General features: G+C 34.6%; 4 protein-coding genes across 5 annotated transcripts; 2 read left to right on the top strand and 2 right to left on the bottom strand.

The window, feature by feature from the left end:
- Nucleotides 1-116: 116 nt before the first annotated feature.
- On the bottom strand, nt 117-1,237 carry LOC106761303 (early nodulin-like protein 3). Its single transcript, XM_014644842.2, has 2 exons — nt 883-1,237; nt 117-610 (listed from the first exon to the last, which is right to left on the bottom strand). Exons 1-2 carry the CDS (start codon nt 1,223-1,225, stop codon nt 249-251), a joined length of 705 nt encoding a protein of 234 aa, XP_014500328.2. The 5' UTR covers nt 1,226-1,237; the 3' UTR covers nt 117-248.
- Nucleotides 1,238-2,145: 908 nt separating this feature from the next.
- Nucleotides 2,146-6,197, bottom strand: LOC106762291 (transmembrane 9 superfamily member 8). The gene is made up of 7 exons (XM_014646117.2): nt 5,958-6,197; nt 4,890-5,054; nt 4,496-4,605; nt 4,292-4,397; nt 4,097-4,209; nt 3,854-4,007; nt 2,146-3,584 (listed from the first exon to the last, which is right to left on the bottom strand). Exons 1-7 carry the CDS (start codon nt 6,060-6,062, stop codon nt 2,427-2,429), a joined length of 1,911 nt encoding a protein of 636 aa, XP_014501603.1. The 5' UTR covers nt 6,063-6,197; the 3' UTR covers nt 2,146-2,426.
- Nucleotides 6,198-9,683: 3,486 nt separating this feature from the next.
- LOC106761072 (BTB/POZ domain-containing protein NPY1) lies at nt 9,684-14,239 on the top strand. The gene is made up of 4 exons (XM_014644566.2): nt 9,684-9,994; nt 11,560-11,629; nt 11,931-13,106; nt 13,450-14,239. Exons 1-4 carry the CDS (start codon nt 9,933-9,935, stop codon nt 13,990-13,992), a joined length of 1,851 nt encoding a protein of 616 aa, XP_014500052.1. The 5' UTR covers nt 9,684-9,932; the 3' UTR covers nt 13,993-14,239.
- Nucleotides 14,240-14,623: 384 nt separating this feature from the next.
- On the top strand, nt 14,624-18,663 carry LOC106762066 (phospholipase D Y-like). 2 transcript variants are annotated; one of them, XM_022780895.1, is made up of 8 exons: nt 14,624-14,911; nt 15,077-15,281; nt 15,465-15,666; nt 15,939-16,132; nt 16,603-16,756; nt 17,589-17,753; nt 18,030-18,332; nt 18,424-18,663. In XM_022780895.1, the coding sequence occupies exons 1-8, from the start codon at nt 14,722-14,724 to the stop codon at nt 18,451-18,453; spliced, it is 1,443 nt and encodes a 480-aa protein (XP_022636616.1). In that variant the 5' UTR covers nt 14,624-14,721; the 3' UTR covers nt 18,454-18,663. The 2 variants fall into 2 exon arrangements, with proteins under 2 accessions (XP_022636616.1, XP_014501245.1); XM_014645759.2 differs by having other exon boundaries at nt 18,030-18,663.

Raw genomic sequence — 18,663 nt, 5'->3', positions numbered from 1 at the left:
ATCAGCATATTGAAAGAAGCATTTTAATGGGAAAAGATGCCAAAACTTTTCATATGAAAAGGGTTTAGGCAGCTGCTCTGTTGAATTAGATGTTACATTACATTGATAATTTTGGATTAGTAATATCACTGGAGATAATTTATACGAAAATGATTTATATCGCATGAGACAGTGAAGAGAAAAAGAAATATGAATGTAATAAAAGAATGATATATGATATATTCGCTACAAAAGAATTAAGCCAGAAATTAAAAGAACGTGACCATCAAAGTCATGGCGAACACTGGGAGAGTTGAGGTTAGAACAGCAACTTGCAAGGTTGTAGCAGTACTAGTAGGAGCAACAGCTGGAGCCTCAAACTCCGCCGGAGAAGGTGCCGGAGAAATTGCACGGAATGTGTGCTTTGGAGAAATGACAACCACAACCAACTTTTGGCCCTTCTCACAGTGCCCCTTTGCTCCACTAATGAAGTAGAATGGCCCAGGACGTTCTAGCATCACCTTAGTATTCCCATCACTGTACTCTTTGATTGGGTTAGAGGTGCTGCAATTACCATATTCCTCTCTTGTTACTTCCAACACTGAGTCCTTCCCACTTTCAAATTTCCACACTGCCAAATAACCATACAAATGTGTTACTTATCAATGCAAGGGAATGATAATAGTACAAAAAGGGTAAAATTTTCAGGCACTTGCAATACATGTTAACCTTTATATTAAAAAGAACTGTGAAATTGATACATCGTTGTTCTACTTAAGGACACTAAGATGAGGAACTAAATCATAATGACCAAAATCATCAAATTCAAGTGAATATCAATTTTAACCAAATTGAAGACCTACAACACATCTTATCTAAATGATTGTGCTTATGGGAAGTTACCCAGATAGTCGCCAACTCTGAAACGAGACTTTTCAGCCCATTGATTGAGAGAATCTACTTCTGAAGATGGAATCTTCCAAGCATCAATCTTGCCTCCAACTAATAGTTCCTTAGCTGCTGAGGATCCAAGAAGAAGGAAAAAGAACAAAAGGGAAGCAGAGACGGCTCTTGAGGAACTAGCCATGGTCTTTTCCTTTTTGAGAACCGAAGAGATTTTACCTTTCTTACTCTCAGAAGCACGAGTGGGGGTATGCAGTAGTGAGAGGAGTGTTGTATTTAAAGTGAAGAAGAAGAGAGAAACTAGCCGTTGAGTGTTAGAAGATAGCATAGCATAGCAGAGCATGTGGGGGCCACTGTACTGAGTCTTCTGATACTATGTGGCCCTTTTAACGGTTAAAACAACGGTAAAGAAAACTCATTAATGAGCGATGATTCTGGAACCTGGAATGCATTCTCAGCATTGACGCTGTCACTTAATTGCTCCCAATTTTAACAGGAAATTAGAGTAATGATATATAACTGACATTTTATTTCTCTCTACTTCTTTTTGCCAGTTTTAGTACATTCTTAATTATTTTTTTCCCTTCCATGTTCACCGACTCATGGGAGTCTATAGATATACGGGTGTCTATAAATCATTTTCGTAGAAACTATCGTCGATTTACTATTATATAAGTTAGGGTCAGAAATATTTATTACAAACCCAAAATTATTAAATTGCTCCCAATTTTAACAGGAAATTAGAGTAATGATATATAACTGATTTTATTTCTCTACTTTTTTTTGGCAGTTTTAGTACATTTTTAATTTTTTTCTCTTCCGTGTCCACTGTCTCATGGGAGTCTATAGATATATTCGAGTGTCGTCTATAAATCATTTTCATAGAAACTTGGCTATTAAATAAGTTAGGGTCAGAGACATTTATTACAAACCCAAAATTATTAATGTGATGTATCATCTATTCACCCTATTTTGCACCTTTTACATATATGAAAGGATAAAATAATAACATAATTAAGAAATTTTATGATGCATTTATAATAGAATTAGGCGGAAGCAAGTGCTTATAGCTCATTTATGACTTAATTTGGTTTTAATGAAAAATACTTAAATAATTTGTCGACTATATATATCAATGATTTTTAAAACTATGTTAATACCAACAAACTTCTTCCTTTAAAAAAATCATATGTTCAAAAAAGCACATTGTTTTAAAAGTGATATTATTATTCAAAAATAGAAAAGTTGAATATTTCACTTCTATTGTGATAACTGCTATAGTAATATAATAACATCTGCCACATAAGACTGACAAGACGGTCTAACCAAACTAAAACCTTCTGTATTCAAACGAGAATCCTAATTTGACAAAGGCAATTAAAATATACTGAAACAAAAAAATCACCGTCGACACAGTTCAAAATTGTATATAAAATAGGTTACATCTGAACATGCTAGTATCATCTGAATATCAAAATCCTTACACAAACTTTCTTCATTCTTTAAGAAGTATGTAGATTGGTCCAAACCGCTGACTGCTATATCTAATCAATTTTGACGGAGGAGTAGATGAGCCTAGTGAACCAAAAGCATGCATAAAATCCGATTGTACCGGTCACCACAAAAAATGCATAAGAAGCTATGAGCATGTACCCAAAGTAAAATATCGCAGATACCAACTTTGTGATTTCAAGCTTGGTGAAGAAGTAGAAAGTTGCGTAAAGAAAGAGGTAAAGAGCAGAGGAACCAGAGGTAAGATATGACCGCCACCACCACAAGTAATCCTCACTACACAACTGGAAGTAGCAGAGCACGATGGTTATTTCCGCACAAGTCACGATGAGGATGATGAAGACCAAAAAGAGGAATCCAAAGATATAGTAAAACTGATTCAACCAGATTGATGTGAGGATGAAGAAAAGCTCAATGAAAACAGCTCCAAACGGGAGTATTCCACCAATCAAAACTGAGAAAACTGGGTTCATGTACCAAGCCTGCTCAGGGATCTGCCTAGGGATCTTGTTCGTTTTCACAGGATTCTCAATCGCAGGCTTCTTGAATCCGACATAGCTACCCACAAAAACAAGTGGAACCGAGATCCCAAACCATAAAAAGATCAGAGCAAACATTGTACCAAATGGCACAGCTCCAGATGATTTTTGGCCCCATATGAGAGCATTTAAAACAAAGAAAATGGCAGAGACAATGGCAGGGAACATGGTTGCAGTTCTGAGGGCAACTTTTTTCCACTCCGATCCTTTGAACATTTTGTACAAACGAGTTGATGAGTAACCGGCAAATATTCCCATGAAAACCCAAAGCAAGAGCATGGCTGTCATCAGCCCACCTCGGTTTGAAGGTGAAAGAAATCCAAGGACAGCAAACAACATAGTTACCAGCATCATGCCAAAAAACTGAACACCAGTTCCAACATAAACACACAGCAAATCTGAGTTAGTAGGGGGCCTAAACACATCACCATGGACAAGCTTCCAACCAGTCTCCTCCTGGGCTTCTTCTTGGGTCTCAAGCTCGTTATATTTTGCAATGTCACGGTATAGTGTACGCAGCATTATCATTGCCACCATGCCCGAAAGGAAGAGAACAATCATTAATGAGTTAACAATTGAGAACCAGTGGATTTGATCATCATTCATTAGCAAATAGGCATCCCATCTTGATGCCCACTTCACATCACTCTCCTGTAGATGCCAGCCAAAGTTAATAGCAGATAATAAGAAAGGGAGGATTTTAAAGAAGAACTCAACTAGAAGGACAAAGATTTATCACGATGTGAAAAATAATAAACATGCCAATGGGTGAAAGGGGATTTTAAACTTTTCATTTGATCTTCCTAGCCACAAACCAGCTTCTCCACTCAAACCATATGCCCTAACTTCTTGGCTCATGCCAATTACCACATTATACCATGAAGTAAACATTTAAAAATTTATCATCTCCGATAACTCACCTGGAATTCAACATCATAGGTGAAGATAATTTCTTTGCCCTCTTCAACCTCTTGGGGAGAGTTGGAGTTGACAACTGTGCTTTTAGCATGAGGGTCACAGGTTGTTAAACGAGTTGTTTTTCCTTCCCATTTACCTTCGTATTCATGTTTAGCACTGTAGATCAACACCCAGTTGAGAAAAGTTACTACTAAATACCACAACAGGATGAACCACTCAAAAGGAAACAGCACAAAAAGAATGACCTGAATGGCTTAACCTCAAAGCCCACTATTCTAGCAGATTCAGTTAGGACGTCTTTGTGGTACTTGACAGTAAATGCCAAATGGTTGTGAATAAAATACTTCTCCTCCTTGCTCTGCACATTTAGACAAAATTATCAAAAATGCTAATTGGCATTCTAAACAATAGTAAAAATGCTATTTAAATAGTGAACATACCCCACTGTACTGCCCTTTGAGTCCAACATGGAAACCAAGCTGATAAACAGTAGAATCCTGATCATTTCGTTTCAAGGGAACAACTAGGGGAAGGTTATCAAGAATCCTGTGCATGAAAGGCAGAGCTACCGTAAGAAACAAACCTATCACAATTGTAGTAGAATACTTGCTGAAAATAATAAAACAATTATTGGCATATCATACATGTTCACCCTATACTCGTCACTGATCTTTTCTTTGAACTCCTTGGCAGTTTTGGCATCAAGTTTAACATTACACACAATATTGCACATTTGTGGCTCACGCATTTTAAACTGCAAAATATCAATGGATCAGACAACAGTTCATAACCATAACAAAATTAAGAGAACTCGTTAATGTTTAAAAAAGAAAAAAATCAGCTTGGAAATGAATAACCAGTTAACCACTCAAATAGTCAATAAATGGTTACTCATAACAGATAATTGAACTGAACATGGGTCAGAAAATTCAGTATTTAATTACTTAATTGTTCCTAAATTGAAACATATCACCAAGAAATCATTTATTGTCACTGTCACAAAAATTAAACAGTCAAGATTAAACTGGTAAAACTCACCGCATAAAGAGAATTTTCAATGCGGTCACCACGAAGCACTTCTCCAAGATTTTCTGCACTGTCCTGTATTTTTTCTGGGGCGCAATAAGGAAGTGAATAATATGAATATGGAAGCTGGGTCTTTGTTGACGTTAATTTATTTACTTTCACTTGCAATTGATCTCCCTGCAGCAAATAAAGATGTAACAAATCATTTAAGGCCTTGAGAGGAAAATCCATAATGAATTCTAAATACACCTCAAAAGCAAGACAGAAAGCTCATTACAGGCAATTCTTTAAAAGGGGGATACACGACAGCAGTCAAATAAACTTTTCCATCATTTATAAGTACTATTATAGTTGGTAACAAGATAACAAAGTGATAATAAGAAAGAACTTCAATTATGCAAAACAATCTCATGACATATTCTTTTGTGATTAAAAACAACTGAAATCCTCAAATAAAACTGGAAGGAGGGTAGGCCTAGAGGTAAAGGCATATTTCATACATTGGTATTCTTTTTCTGTAAAGCCAAACAGTTAACATCAAGTAGTATCACTGCCAAATATCGGAAAATAAATTTCTCAATACAAAGAGGTGCACAGAAGCAAAAGGTAGGTACTGCATCAATTCACACCCACAAAGAAATCTTATCCTCCAAAATCCTTTAAACCAACATCCATCTCTAATTAGCTGTAGAAAACTAAAACAGACATGGTAAGCTTGATGTATCAACGAAAACAAACGTTGCAATTATAACCAAATTGAAACGGATAAACCGCACATAATAGAAATCACACCTTTGATCTAGCAATAGATACACACACTAAAAATAAAGATTCAAAGTAAAGAAGTGAAAGTCCTTCATCGAAGCGAACTAAAACTTCTCGCATTCCATATTACTTACCACACACTTCCAGCTCCTGTTTCGAGTTTCAACAGAAAGAGTAACAATTTCATGAAAAAAAACCTAATATCGATCACAATATAAATCCAATAAAACTCAGATCTCGCTTTTCGAGATTTAAACACGGATCGAAAAGCGAGAAAATAACCGATAGATGTGTTAGGGGGATATCAAAGGTTACCTTCTGGAAGTCCTGTGGTGCGACGCCAGGGAGGTAGAAGCAGTGAGAGGCGTGGATCAGAAGCAGAAGAACCGCAGAGAAGGCGAGAGATCTCCAAAACGCCATGGCGTTCGAGATCCAGATCTGGAATCCTTTTTCACGCGCTTCGACTTGAAGAAGAAGCGTGGTCACGACCACCACAGAGAGAGGACTCGGTGCCTAATCTGTTTTTCTCCGGTTACAATTAGGTACAGTTACTGCATTTACTTATATATGATGTTGCTCTAGTTGAATCTGACCCAACGCGTTTTGATATTTTTTCCATTTTCTCTTTGGACAGGAGGGCATAATGGGAATTATGAAAGAATTAATTAACCTAACTTCTTCATTAATACGCAAGACTACAGAATCAGATCTCAGAATTTGCATGAACATTCATTAATCTTTAAAACAATATTAAAACTTTCACCGTCAGCTCCCTCAGAAATTTGATTTCTTCAGATGTAACGATTTCCCCTGGAATAAATATTTTTAGATTAAACTTCTTATTGAATTTTTTTTGAATTACTTTTCAACCTAAAAAAAATCATAATTAGATCTTTTTAATTCACTCTTTAATATTTTTAATTATTACCAATTATCGTTTTTAACATAGTAAGTGACGTAATTAATAATTTAAGACAAAGTTGAACCGGTGACACTTAGGTGTGTGTTGGCATGGTTTTACAGTCTGGAAATTGAAATTGCATATTTAATTTTGTCTTTTCTTTATTTTATTTATCTTTTTATGAAAATCTTAACAAAAGAAATATTGAAAATAAAAAATGAAGAAATCAAATCAGCACAAAAAAACCGACAAGTTGGCAAAAGGAACAAAAACATAGCATGCATCCCATCATTGAACACTCGATTTTATGTACACAAATAAAAATATCAAAACATATACAGAAAATATTACTTTAAGAAATTATATGCATCACCTTCCATGATTTAGGGTGGCATGTGTTATATTTGTTTGCACTTACATTTATTTATTTTTATTTATTTAAATATAAAGTGGATGCTAATGACCACATAAATGTGATATACCTTTATTCACTATATTACTATAATGTTGTGAATATGTAGGGTGTACGGAAGGATATCAGCCTTTCCCCTAAAACAGGTTAGAAATAGTTGACCAGTTTTTTTTTTTTGTTATATTTTTTAAGACAAGTACGTATATATACTAAAAAAATATTTGATCATAAATATAATTTTAAGTTTTTATTTGGTTAACTAGTTTTTTTTATTAAATAAATTATCATAATTACTGTTTACCTACATTAAATTATTCAAAATAAACTCAATAATTCAATATCATTAAATGAAATTAGTTTCTTAAAACATATCGCTAAAATAGTATTATAATATACTTATCGTGAAGTTTTTAAAATGCTTAAGTGCTGAGGGTAGATTGTCACTTTCGAAAATGAAGTTTTACGTGAAAATTTGATTTTGTGAAATTTTAAATACTATATAATTTTGATTTCCTATTTTTAGAATAACTTCGTTTTATTATATTCTTTTGTAAAAATCATAATTAAGTTTTAATCCTTAAAAAATATTAATAATTTTTAAAGGTGGATAAATCTTTCTTACAATACTCTCTTTCCGTTTGAAAATTACAATTGATACGGTATATTAGCTTTATTTTTAAAATATAATTACTTTACAAATTTAAAATAATATATTTGTAATGTTTTAAAATAATATTTTCAGTGGGTGTTCGAGATCACGTATGTAAGGTCAGAAACTCGTACCAGACTCACACAATTGTATTATTTTTTTTTTTTTAATTCGAATTCACTGTACCATTTTTTTTACTTATATAGTATTTGAATTATTTAACCTTTAACATTACGTTACTTTTGTATTTAACTTGCCAAATCGAAAACTCAAAATTATTATTATTATTGAATATCTTTCATCACTATTTTATATATATATATTATCCAAATTAATTTTATAAAATTAAGTTATTTAAAATTTATTTTTTAATATAATATCGAACATTTGAATTCTATTATAACAAAATATACTTTTATCATGTTTATTGTTTCATTTCTTATCAATTCATCGTTAATATATAATCTAACGTATTTCAGTATAAAGAAGATATGTTGGAAATCTATTCATGTAGAGATGAAAAGGTGAAGTATTTTATACATTTTTGCTTTCAAATTTTAATCATATGTTATAAATTACATCCCATTACTATTTGACACGTGTATACGCACTACTGTCTTCCTTCGTGCCTATTCAATGTTTAGAATGTCAACAAACAAAGAGAAAGAATTTACATATAAGAAAAGTTAAATATCTTTTTTAAAATTTAAAATTATAAATATCAATTATTAGTTTCACATGTTATTTTTGTATGAATTTACCATAAAAATTAAAGTGTATATTAGTTACATATTTTAAAATAAATGCTTCATTGATTTTATTTTAAATAAAATATATTTAAAATAAGTTATTTGAAATTGTTGAAAAGTAGAATATAAGTGACCATGATCATTATCCTAGAAAACAAATATCAGCAAACATTCAATGTTTGCACAGTGGCATGTCCCGAGTTGTACTCTTGAAACTGGAAGTCATTGGAGTCTTAGACAAATCCAAGAAGAAAGAGAAAAAAAAAAGTGAGTTATATTAATAATAACAAGAGAAACATTTAGAGTGTTCTAAAGTTCAAGTTTTAAAACATACTAACAATACTTAGATAAGGAATTAACCTTAAAATCTTCACCTGTTATGTTACTGTTTGAAATATGATAGTTAAGGGTGTGTTCGCTTATGCGGATTGCACTGTTAAAAGAAAAAAACGAGAGATGATTTGCGAGATTATGGTGTTCGTTTGGAGGGAATTGCGAGTAATTAATTGCAACGATTTGCAGGATAGGCACTTTTTTTATCACCCGGTAATATGCAAAGATTTGAAAGGATTTATTATGAAATTTCACCTTTGCCCTCTTCTAAAAATATAACTTATTGGATTGATTTCAAGTAAAAATATTTATTCCAAAATTTGATGAATTTTAAGAATATAATGAACCAAAATTTTAAACAACGAACCTGCATGCATTAAATAATAATAATAATAATAATTAAATTTTAAAATTTAATTTTTATTTTTTTCTTTCTTTATAGTAAATTTTAATATTATGTATAATATTATAATAATTTATTTTAATAATTTTCAATTTTTACCAATTAAATTTTTCAACTTTTACTAATTATAACATTAATAATTATAATTTTATATTACTTTAATAACTAGGGGTATTTTGATAATCTTTCATTTCTACCAATTAAACTAATTTTTTAAATTTATCACATCAATCAAATCCTACACTAATTCTCATAAACTTTATTCTCAAATCTATTCTCAATTACCCACAAATTCACTAAAAAAAACAACAAAAAAAATTACTCTCAAATCCATTCAAATCATCTCCTCCAAATCATCTCTTTTTCATCACTACAAAAGAACACACCCTAAAAAGTTATGAACTTTTCATGAATCTAAAGAATTATACTGTTTTTGCTTTATTGTGAAGTGTTTGAGAAGCATGGTGGTATTTGGTTTGGTTGTTGCAACTTGAAAGAGTGAAGAGAAGAGGAAGAAAGAATTGTGTTATTACGTCATCAGAGAATGGAAAACAGCACGTGTGACGACAGAGATAGCATCATCATCGTCCTCCAAGGTAAAAACACTACAGGACAAGGATAGAATGTGCAGGGATAAAGTGGATAAAAAGAGTAAAGAGTAGGGACAAAAGGGTCCAACCAGACCTGAGGATGAGGCAGTGCCACCCTGTCTACCTCTTTTCTTTCTTTCTTTTTTACCTTACCTGCAATGCAAACCTGACTTGAGATTCCAACTCCATTCTGCACTGTGTTTCTCTGAATCACATTTGCTTTCGTTTTGTTTTGGGAGAGAGCGAAAAAGAAATGAAGTTTATGAAGTTGGGTTCCAAGCCTGATGCTCTTCAAGCTGATGGAAACTCTATAAGGTCAGTGCCAGTATTCATCTTGCAGGCTCACTCCTTCTCTTTTTCTTTCTTGATTAGATCCTGCATGCATTTTGCACCCCCCTCTTCACCATTCAACCTCAATAACACCTTCATTTCATTTCATCGCGCATGCATTTAACTGTTTAAGCTTAGTCAGCCGCTACTGAGAAATTTGTTGACTTCAAATTGAAAACAAGATTTGTCCACACATCCCATTGTCAGAATTGTTTAATTTCTATGTTGATGCAGAGAAAAATTTCACTGTCAACCAATCAGAAATCATGGTTGATACAAATTTTTAAGGCAGTTCTTGTAAAAGTCAACAATTTATCATACACGATGATCTGTGATTGGATAAGAGTGCATAACTTTGTGACTGTTTAGACTCTTTTTTTCTTTTGTTAGGAATAATGTTAACATTCTAATTTTGTTTCTAGTGTGTTAACATTCTAATTTTGTTTTTGGTAACCAAAAAGGGTGGGAGAAAGAGATCGTGGTCCATCCTTTTGAACTGTGCTGTTTTTCACGAGCTTGTGGTCCAACTATGGTAAAAGTGATGTGGAGTTGCCATCATCTTCAATTATGGCTGGACACAAGCTTTTTTAAGAAAACAATATTAATAAACTCGCCGTATCTGTTTTCTTTTGCCTCGCTAGTTTTTGTAGGACATGTTCCTGGGGTGGGGCACTCATTATTGTTTTGTTACCTTCTGTAAGTGCATGTGGACATTATTGTGTGAAAAAAATTAAAAGGTAGATGCAAAAAATCCAAATGAGGTCCCAGTGGACCCTGAGAAAATTTGCTAGGGTGGGATTCATGCATAAGGACTCGTTCCCCGATAATAATAAGGTTAAAGAGTTTCACTTGAGGGTGGAATGTTTTAAAGAGGTAGCTTAACCAGGTTTGGTCCTTTTCTGTCTGTTCTAAAGCATGCTTGACAATGAAATGTCATCTTTTATGCATGCGTGTGGTATATGTATGTGTGCAGATAGGAGACATCTTTGGTTAATCAATATTAATTTGAAAGTTTATCCAAAAGCCTATTAACTGGGACTAAATTGTCTTGCATTCATTTTTCTTCTCTGCAAGTTAATGAGGGCGTGACAGGCAATTGCTTCTCTTCCCAGAGATTGTTTCCAAGGAAATGATTGATTTTTTTTCAAGAGTTTTCTTAGGAAGTTGGAAAGAAACACTATTTCTTCTTCAAAACAGGCTAATCAACAAATGTAATATGTAGAACAGGATTCTCTTTTGCTTCGGACATACAATCAGATTTTGGCCTCGGCAGCTATTTGATTGATGCCCAGAAAAATGTGTAAGATTGGAATGAATAGCACACATTTTGATTAAAGTATTTTGGCTGAAGGATCTTACTTCCTGGCATAACTCTAATCACTTTTTCCATCATAAGTTGACACAGGTTTCAAACATGGCATGTGGTTAACTATGCACACACACAGTCTAATACATTTTGAACACCAGGGATGCTTTGTGTGTCTCTATTTAGTTTTCCTTGCAAAGTCTTTCCTTTACAAGCTTACATACCAACTTTAATTCTCATGTAGGTATGTGTCATCTGAATTGGCTACAGATGTTACTGTTACTGTTGGTGATGTTACGTTTCACCTCCACAAGGTATAATTTTTTATCATTTAAACTTTTGTGCTGCATTTTACTCAATTAATCTAATTTTATGATTTGTGTGACCAGAGTTACAACATAATGTAGCTCGTAATAATTTGGGAGTATTCATTTTTCAAATGTTAACTAGCTTATGTTATCAAAATGTTGCAGTGATGGGTGTTGTATTCTAGTATGTGCATTTAGTGTGCATTACCACCCCCATCTACTACAAATTTGTGGTTTTTAGGTGATACAACTAGCTTTTTGCTCCCCCCTTTGTTGTTTACTAATTTTGAGCTTTTAAGAGTTGCAGTTCCCTCTACTGTCGAAAAGCAACCAACTGCAAAAATTGGTATCAAAAGCTAATGAAGAGAGCTCTGATGATATTTACTTGGATGATTTTCCTGGAGGACCAAAGGCCTTTGAAATATGTGCAAAATTCTGTTATGGAATGACTGTTACTCTTAATGCTTACAATGTTGTAGCTGCTCGATGTGCAGCTGAGTATCTCGAGATGACTGAAGATGTTGATAGAGGAAACTTGGTTTTAAAGATTGAGGTGTTTCTTAACTCGAGTATCTTCCGCTGCTGGAAGGATTCTATAATTGTTCTCCAAACTTCTAAATCTCTTCTGCCATGGTCTGAGGATCTGAAGATCATTGGGAGATGCATAGACTCCATAGCTTCTAAAACTAGTGTGGATCCAGCATACATCACTTGGTCTTACACTTACAACAGGAAATTAGCTGAACCTGATAAAATTGTTGAGGACAAGATGACATTTCTAGAGAAAATTGAGTCTGTTCCTAAGGATTGGTGGGTTGAAGACATATGTGAGCTGGACATTGATCTTTACAAACGAGTAATGGTTGCTGTGAAATCAAAGGGAAGAATGGATGGTCTTGTTATTGGGGAGGCACTAAAAACCTATGCCTTAAGATGGATACCTGATTCTGTGGATACATTAGTTTCTGGTGCCAATGCCTCAAGGACTAAATCTGTGGTAGAAACAATTGTCTGTCTGTTGCCATATGATAATGGCATTGGTTGTTCGTGTAGTTTCTTACTGAAGCTATTAAGAGTGGCCGTACTAGTCTCTGCAAATGAGTCATCAACAAAAGAATTGATGAAGAGCATCAGCTTTAAATTGCATGAAGCTTGTGTCAAAGATTTACTGATTCCAGCAAGGTCTCCCCAGACTACCAAATACGATGTTCATTTGGTACAAGGTCTTTTGAATCAATACATGAATGACAAAAAAGGAAGCCGTGGCATGGAGGTTGTTGAGGAGAAACATGGAGAAGATGAATATATTTTAGCACGAAGGTCTTCATTGAATGTTGGCAAGTTGGTGGATGGTTATCTTGGAGAAATTGCACACGATCCTGATCTTGGCCTCTCTAGTTTTGTTGATTTGTCACAATCCATTCCAGGTTTCGCTAGACCAGATCATGATGGTCTATACAGAGCTATAGACATCTACTTAAAGGTAACATTCTGCTTATCCTCCACGGTTTTGTTGGTCATTCCTGCATAGTTGTTAACTTTTGATTATTACCTGTCTCATAATTAGTGTTTAGAAACAAATATAAAGCATCTTTATGAACATAATCAACACTCAATTTTTGTATTGTTGATATCTTTTAGCCGTTTTATTTTACTCTGCTTAATAGTTTGTGCATTTTTTCTATATAATGAGGAAATACCTTATCTCCAAATGGGAGGTTCCTGGTCAAATTCATTCTGATCCATTTACTGATATGATAAGAAAACAGGCAATACAACTGATGCCATTCATTTCAGTATTAACTATGTTCTTCTTCTGTCTTCAGGAGCACCCAGAATTGACTAAAGCCGAAAGAAAGAAACTATGTGGACTGATGGATGTCAGAAAATTGACTGCAGATGCTTCCATGCATGCTGCACAGAATGAATTCCTTCCCCTTCGAGTTGTAGTCCAAGTTCTCTTCTTTGATCAGGTAAGGTCTTCTATCAGCTTTCAATCACTCGGTCACAGTAGCACGTATGACCCTTCAAGCTCTCCAATGAATCGAGATGAGGGGTGTAAGAAAACGATGGAAGATAGCTGCCAACCCCTCAATAACCAGATGAGCCATTTGAGGATCAAGGATGAAGAGTTGCATAAAAATGGGAAATTAGGTAAGAAGAATGGCAAAAACAGCAAAAGTGGCCTTCAGTTGCTGCCGTCAAGATCAAGGAGAATTTTTGATAAGTTATGGAGTGTGAGAAAAGTACTAGGAGAGCATAGGAGCTCAGACACTTCAGGGAGTTCTAGTAGCCCAACTTCTTTAGGCCATGGTGACACCAAATCATGTAGCCTCTCTTTGAGACACCAGAGGCATTCCATCTCTTAGGAAGTTAGTAGATTATTTGGGAAAGGTGACAGTGATTCAAATTGCTGTCTATGTGTAAAGTGGTAGTAGGATGTTACTTTCATATTTGCAATGCATGCCAGAATGAGGAAAAAGGTTCATTAGCATTGGATTAAAATGTAATGTAGTTTTATGTTTCATTCAAGTGTAAAAGTAAGACCTTCCATGGTACAGAATGCCACTGGGTGTATGCTCTGTTCTGTATACAACTTATTTGATTTTTCTGCAACGATTCATGGCTTCTTCTGCTAATTTTTTTCAAAAGCGTAAAAAGGAAACGATGGATGTGAATCAACCAGGATCAAGATCCAGGGTCCTGTACTAGAATCAAACACCACCTTTTAAGAGCAATCCTTTCACCTCCACAAGGAATTGATTTTAATATTGATAAACCTTTACATAAAAAAATATATATATTAATATCAACTAATAAGATAATGTCTAAGGTGTAACTTGTAAAATAATCATCATAAAATTCGATGATTCTATTGGCAACCGTTATAGTTACGGCCAAGGCCTGCAACATCCTAAAAGTAATATACTTTTTTAATCCTACGATTGTTACGAATTATTTATTGCAATAATGAGAAACCCCTCAAAAGAAATATTCCAAGAAGATCCAACCGGTCATTGTTTCCGTTGACTGCATATTAAAGTCAACTGGGGTAGTAGCTGCATTGCACTAAGCAAATTATATTGCAACTATTGCTTATGGTATCGAAAACCATGAGACACACTCCCAGGATTTGTGTCCACTGTGTCTTTTTGTGTTATGTATTGATTTTGTTGAACAGTGTTTGTGCATCAGCATCATCTTCTTCTCGCTGTAAAGCATGGTTAGTGCAATCCATTCCCACCAATATGCCCCACCTACACCATATTCCCGGCACCCTCTCTACTGGTATGAAACAGTAATAGTTATTACTATTAATATTACTTGCAGTAGAAATATGTGTTGTCCTTCGAAATTGTTATGTTGTCCGAGATTACATTAATCCCAGATTTCAATTAACCTCCATTTGGAGGCAATTTTTATTCATCTCTGAGACTCATAATCGAATTGTAGGGGATGTGCTTCGGTGGCTGGCTGCAAACTCCACCACGAGGCTTCACATAATTGCCCAATACTGGCAGCTTCTACCTTCCCCCAACGATACTCGATCTGGGGACTATGGTTACACTCAACGTCAGATGCATGAATTTGGTGCCAGTGAAGGTATTTCTCTTTATCAAGAATTAGATGCTGCTGCTGACCGGAATGTTAGCATCAGGTGAGTTTCAATTTGGCTTACCATGCTCATATTTAAGGGTTTTTCACTTGTTTTCAATACTGAACATCAATTAACTTTGAAATAGGGTTTTTCGACATGGATGGATGTTTTTGTTTATAATATATAGGCAAGTTGATCTTAACCTTTTGTTTTATGGCTCAAATGGCAATTGTATTGAGTTAGGTTACTGTCCCACTCTGGAGTATATCCAACTTTTACCTCAGAACCATCCAAACTTGCTTTCGGAAGGCCAAATGTCGAAAATGTGACATTGCTGCTGGAGGATTGGTGGGGCTCCGGGATTGTTCATGCCAAAGTTTGGATATCTGATAGTAGGGATGTGTATATTGGATCTGCAAACAATGACTGGAAATCTCTCACACAGGTAATTCAGTTACTGTGTTGTGTTTGATTATTTACTTTTCTTAATGTCAATTGGCCTCTATAATGTAGATTATGAAGCATCAACCCTATACTAAAAATGCATTATGTTGATTGTTACTTTCTCCATTGATCATTAATGTTACCTTTCTCTTAGTTGTTATCTTCTCAGTAGATATTTTTTCTAAAATAACTCTTCTCTTCTTCCATGTAGACTTCTGTTATCTGTTCAGTCCATGATACTTTGTCTCATTAATTGTTACTTTCTGACTTTAGGTCAAGGAACTCGGAATTTACTTTACTGATTGTCCTGAAATAGCTGAAAAGGTTGAGCTGTACTTTGACAATTTGTGGACACTGGCATCTCTCAATTCTTCAGCTTACACGAAAAAAGTGTTTGATCAAGAGTGGCAAGTGGAGAGGAAGTTTCCTTGCTGGTCACATTTCATTGATCATAAAGAGAGGTGCAAGTAAGTCTGGGCCTGATGATTAAAATAAGTTTGCTTCGCTATTTTATTTTCTACTTTGATGTCATTTTTATTATTGTTTATATTTGAACATCCTTAGAAAGATAAGGTTTATATACAACAAAATTTCCTTCCTTCACTTGAATTTCTCTGTTCGGAGAAGAAAGAATTGTTCATGCAACTCCGTGAATAAGTGTTAGAACAATGTTAACTGTGTGTTTTTATGCGAAGACAAAAGGTTGGTTAGGATTTTAACTTAAAATAAAATGTAGTCTTACACATTAACACGAACAAAGAGAGGCAGGAGGTACAACTTGGTGAATGGTGTAGAAAACTTCAGAAAGCAAGCAGATTGAAGTTAATAAGTTTACATCCGCAAGCAACTTAGAATGGATGAGACAGTAAACTAACCATGAGGAAACAACATCCTTTCATCTTTTTAGTTCATAACAGTATCTAATTATTTTTCACAGGTCACCTCTTCCTCAATATCTGAAGACTCCTCATGTTGCAGGATATCCTATTCTGTCTGACCCTTACATGTTTGTGGTTTCATTTCAAACCCCTGGGACTAACTATTCAACAAAGCACCCCCAAGCCAGCTATCTATCCTTTGCACCCCCAGAGGTAATGTTTACTTGTAGTTATTTGTTTTCCAGGCGGAACCTAGACAGAAGAAATGGGTTGTTTTAGAGTTACATGTGCGAAATTGATTTAGATACAGAAGATATGGATCTTCTAGTATCGCTCATTGAATAAAATTTTTCAATGCGTCTCATTGAATTGGGGGTTAGTGTTTAGGGCCCTTCCATACTTGAACTAGGAATGGCCAAATTTGGGTTTAAATCTACAGATAATTTACCTTGCATCATCTCCAATTAGCAGAGAAATCTCTAAGCCATCACTTATGTTTTTAGTTCAAATCTGTCATTTAAGTCTGAATTGCTGCAGAAACTGCTCCCTTATTTTTCCATGATACCCCATGTAATGAATGTGTAATAGACTAGTCATAGTATGTCCAGTGGATTGGTCATGGGAATTTTGTTCCACTTCCACTCTTAAAGTTGGTTTGGTTAACATGTATTCTGCAGATTTCTAACGAGGTGAGAGTTGCTTTTCCAAGAGAAGTGAAAAACATATCAGCTTGCCATGTTGGTTTTTGNTGTAATTTATAGTGCTTATGCCCCAAAAATTTATTGCTGAAGCTTATGCAGCCACCCACCTGACATATTAATGAGTGGTTTATATTGCTGGGCTAGCTTGCTGTCAGCATGCATGTGAAATACTTTACACTNTACGAANTACTTGGAAATTCATTCAAGCCCTGAGGCATTAGCTGAAAGCCTGAAATTTTTTGCCAATATTATTTTTGTTTTCAAAGAAAAAATTTCCTGATGTAATATTGCACCATTATCTTGAACATATCAAGTTTCAAATCTTCATTGGATCATTCCTGCAGCTATTATTTGGCAAATATCAAGCTGATGAGCAGGCATGGATAGATACAATCAAGTCTGTTGGAGATAAGCAGGCAGTTAGAATCAGTACAATGGACTGGTTAGGTCAGTCACAATTTATGGACCAAACAATTTACTGGTCCTCCTTATCCTCTGCAATATCAGAGGTAACTTCAAGTGTCATGGCTTCCTGTTTTTTCTTCACTGTTTTTGCTGTTTTTGCCTGTCTGAAAATTTTACCTTATAAATGTAACAGAATGCAAAGCATCATCATTCCTGAAATTCTTACAATGTTGTTTAGTACCATTTTGAGTGACATGTGCCAGAACATGACTCTATTCTCACTGGTTGCCACTGCAACCCTACACATCTCAAGTTTAGACTTTTCAACTTCATTTCTATAAAAAAAATTTCAAACTTTTCAACAAATTTCCTCCAAGCAGGTAGTGTTTTCGAAGAATGCAACAGTACAGCTACTGGTGGCATATTGGGCACACTCCATCAGTAACACAGATGTGTACCTCAAGTCTCTTCTCTACACCAACAACCTCTGCTCTTCCTCAAAGTACAACAAATGCTCTGGGAAAGTTGAGATAAAATATTATGTGGTTCCTGATTTCAACATGACAGGACCTGCTATTCATGGAGGAACTAAAACAGGAAACAAATACCCTGATTTTACAAGAGTGAATCATGGAAAATATGCAGTTAGTGATGTAAGGGCACACATTGGGACTAGCAACCTTGTATGGGACTACTTCTACACAACAGCAGGTGTCAGCTTTGGGACATACAACACTGCTATCATCTCTAAACTTAGTGAAATTTTCAATGCAGATTGGAACTCACCCTATGCTGTTCCATTAGAAGAGCTGGAGAAAGGTCAGAAAAGTTCAATTTAATCAAAGACAATGTGATGGATCAGTCCCAGAAAGATGAAAAGATGAGGTGAACACTAATGTGTTGTTGGCATTTATTCGAATGTATTTTTATATTTTTTTTTGTGTTTTTATTGTAATAACAATAAGTAATAAATTATTATTAATAAATTAAACAATCTCAAGAAATTCAATTTTA

Source organism: Vigna radiata, chromosome 5 (genome assembly GCF_000741045.1).
Source record: "Vigna radiata var. radiata cultivar VC1973A chromosome 5, Vradiata_ver6, whole genome shotgun sequence".
NCBI lineage: Eukaryota > Viridiplantae > Streptophyta > Magnoliopsida > Fabales > Fabaceae > Vigna > Vigna radiata.
Note: the sequence above shows the minus strand (reverse complement) of the source record. Positions and strands in the feature narration are given on the sequence as shown.

Coding starts and splice junctions, on each gene's coding strand:
- LOC106761072 (XM_014644566.2), top strand. CDS start 9,933: ATGAAGTTTATGAAGTTGGGTTCCAAGCCTGATGCTCTTCAAGCTGAT. Junction 9,995..11,559: donor GCTGATGGAAACTCTATAAG/GTCAGTGCCAGT, acceptor ATTCTCATGTAG/GTATGTGTCATCTGAATTGG. Junction 13,107..13,449: donor CTATAGACATCTACTTAAAG/GTAACATTCTGC, acceptor TTCTGTCTTCAG/GAGCACCCAGAATTGACTAA.
- LOC106761303 (XM_014644842.2), bottom strand. CDS start 1,225: ATGCTCTGCTATGCTATGCTATCTTCTAACACTCAACGGCTAGTTTCT. Junction 611..882: donor CAGAGTTGGCGACTATCTGG/GTAACTTCCCAT, acceptor GTTATTTGGCAG/TGTGGAAATTTGAAAGTGGG.
- LOC106762291 (XM_014646117.2), bottom strand. CDS start 6,062: ATGGCGTTTTGGAGATCTCTCGCCTTCTCTGCGGTTCTTCTGCTTCTG. Junction 4,008..4,096: donor TTTGAGGTTAAGCCATTCAG/GTCATTCTTTTT, acceptor GTTGATCTACAG/TGCTAAACATGAATACGAAG. Junction 3,585..3,853: donor CCTATGATGTTGAATTCCAG/GTGAGTTATCGG, acceptor TGGCATCTACAG/GAGAGTGATGTGAAGTGGGC.
- LOC106762066 (XM_014645759.2), top strand. CDS start 14,722: ATGGTATCGAAAACCATGAGACACACTCCCAGGATTTGTGTCCACTGT. Junction 15,282..15,464: donor GACCGGAATGTTAGCATCAG/GTGAGTTTCAAT, acceptor GTATTGAGTTAG/GTTACTGTCCCACTCTGGAG. Junction 16,133..16,602: donor GATCATAAAGAGAGGTGCAA/GTAAGTCTGGGC, acceptor TATTTTTCACAG/GTCACCTCTTCCTCAATATC.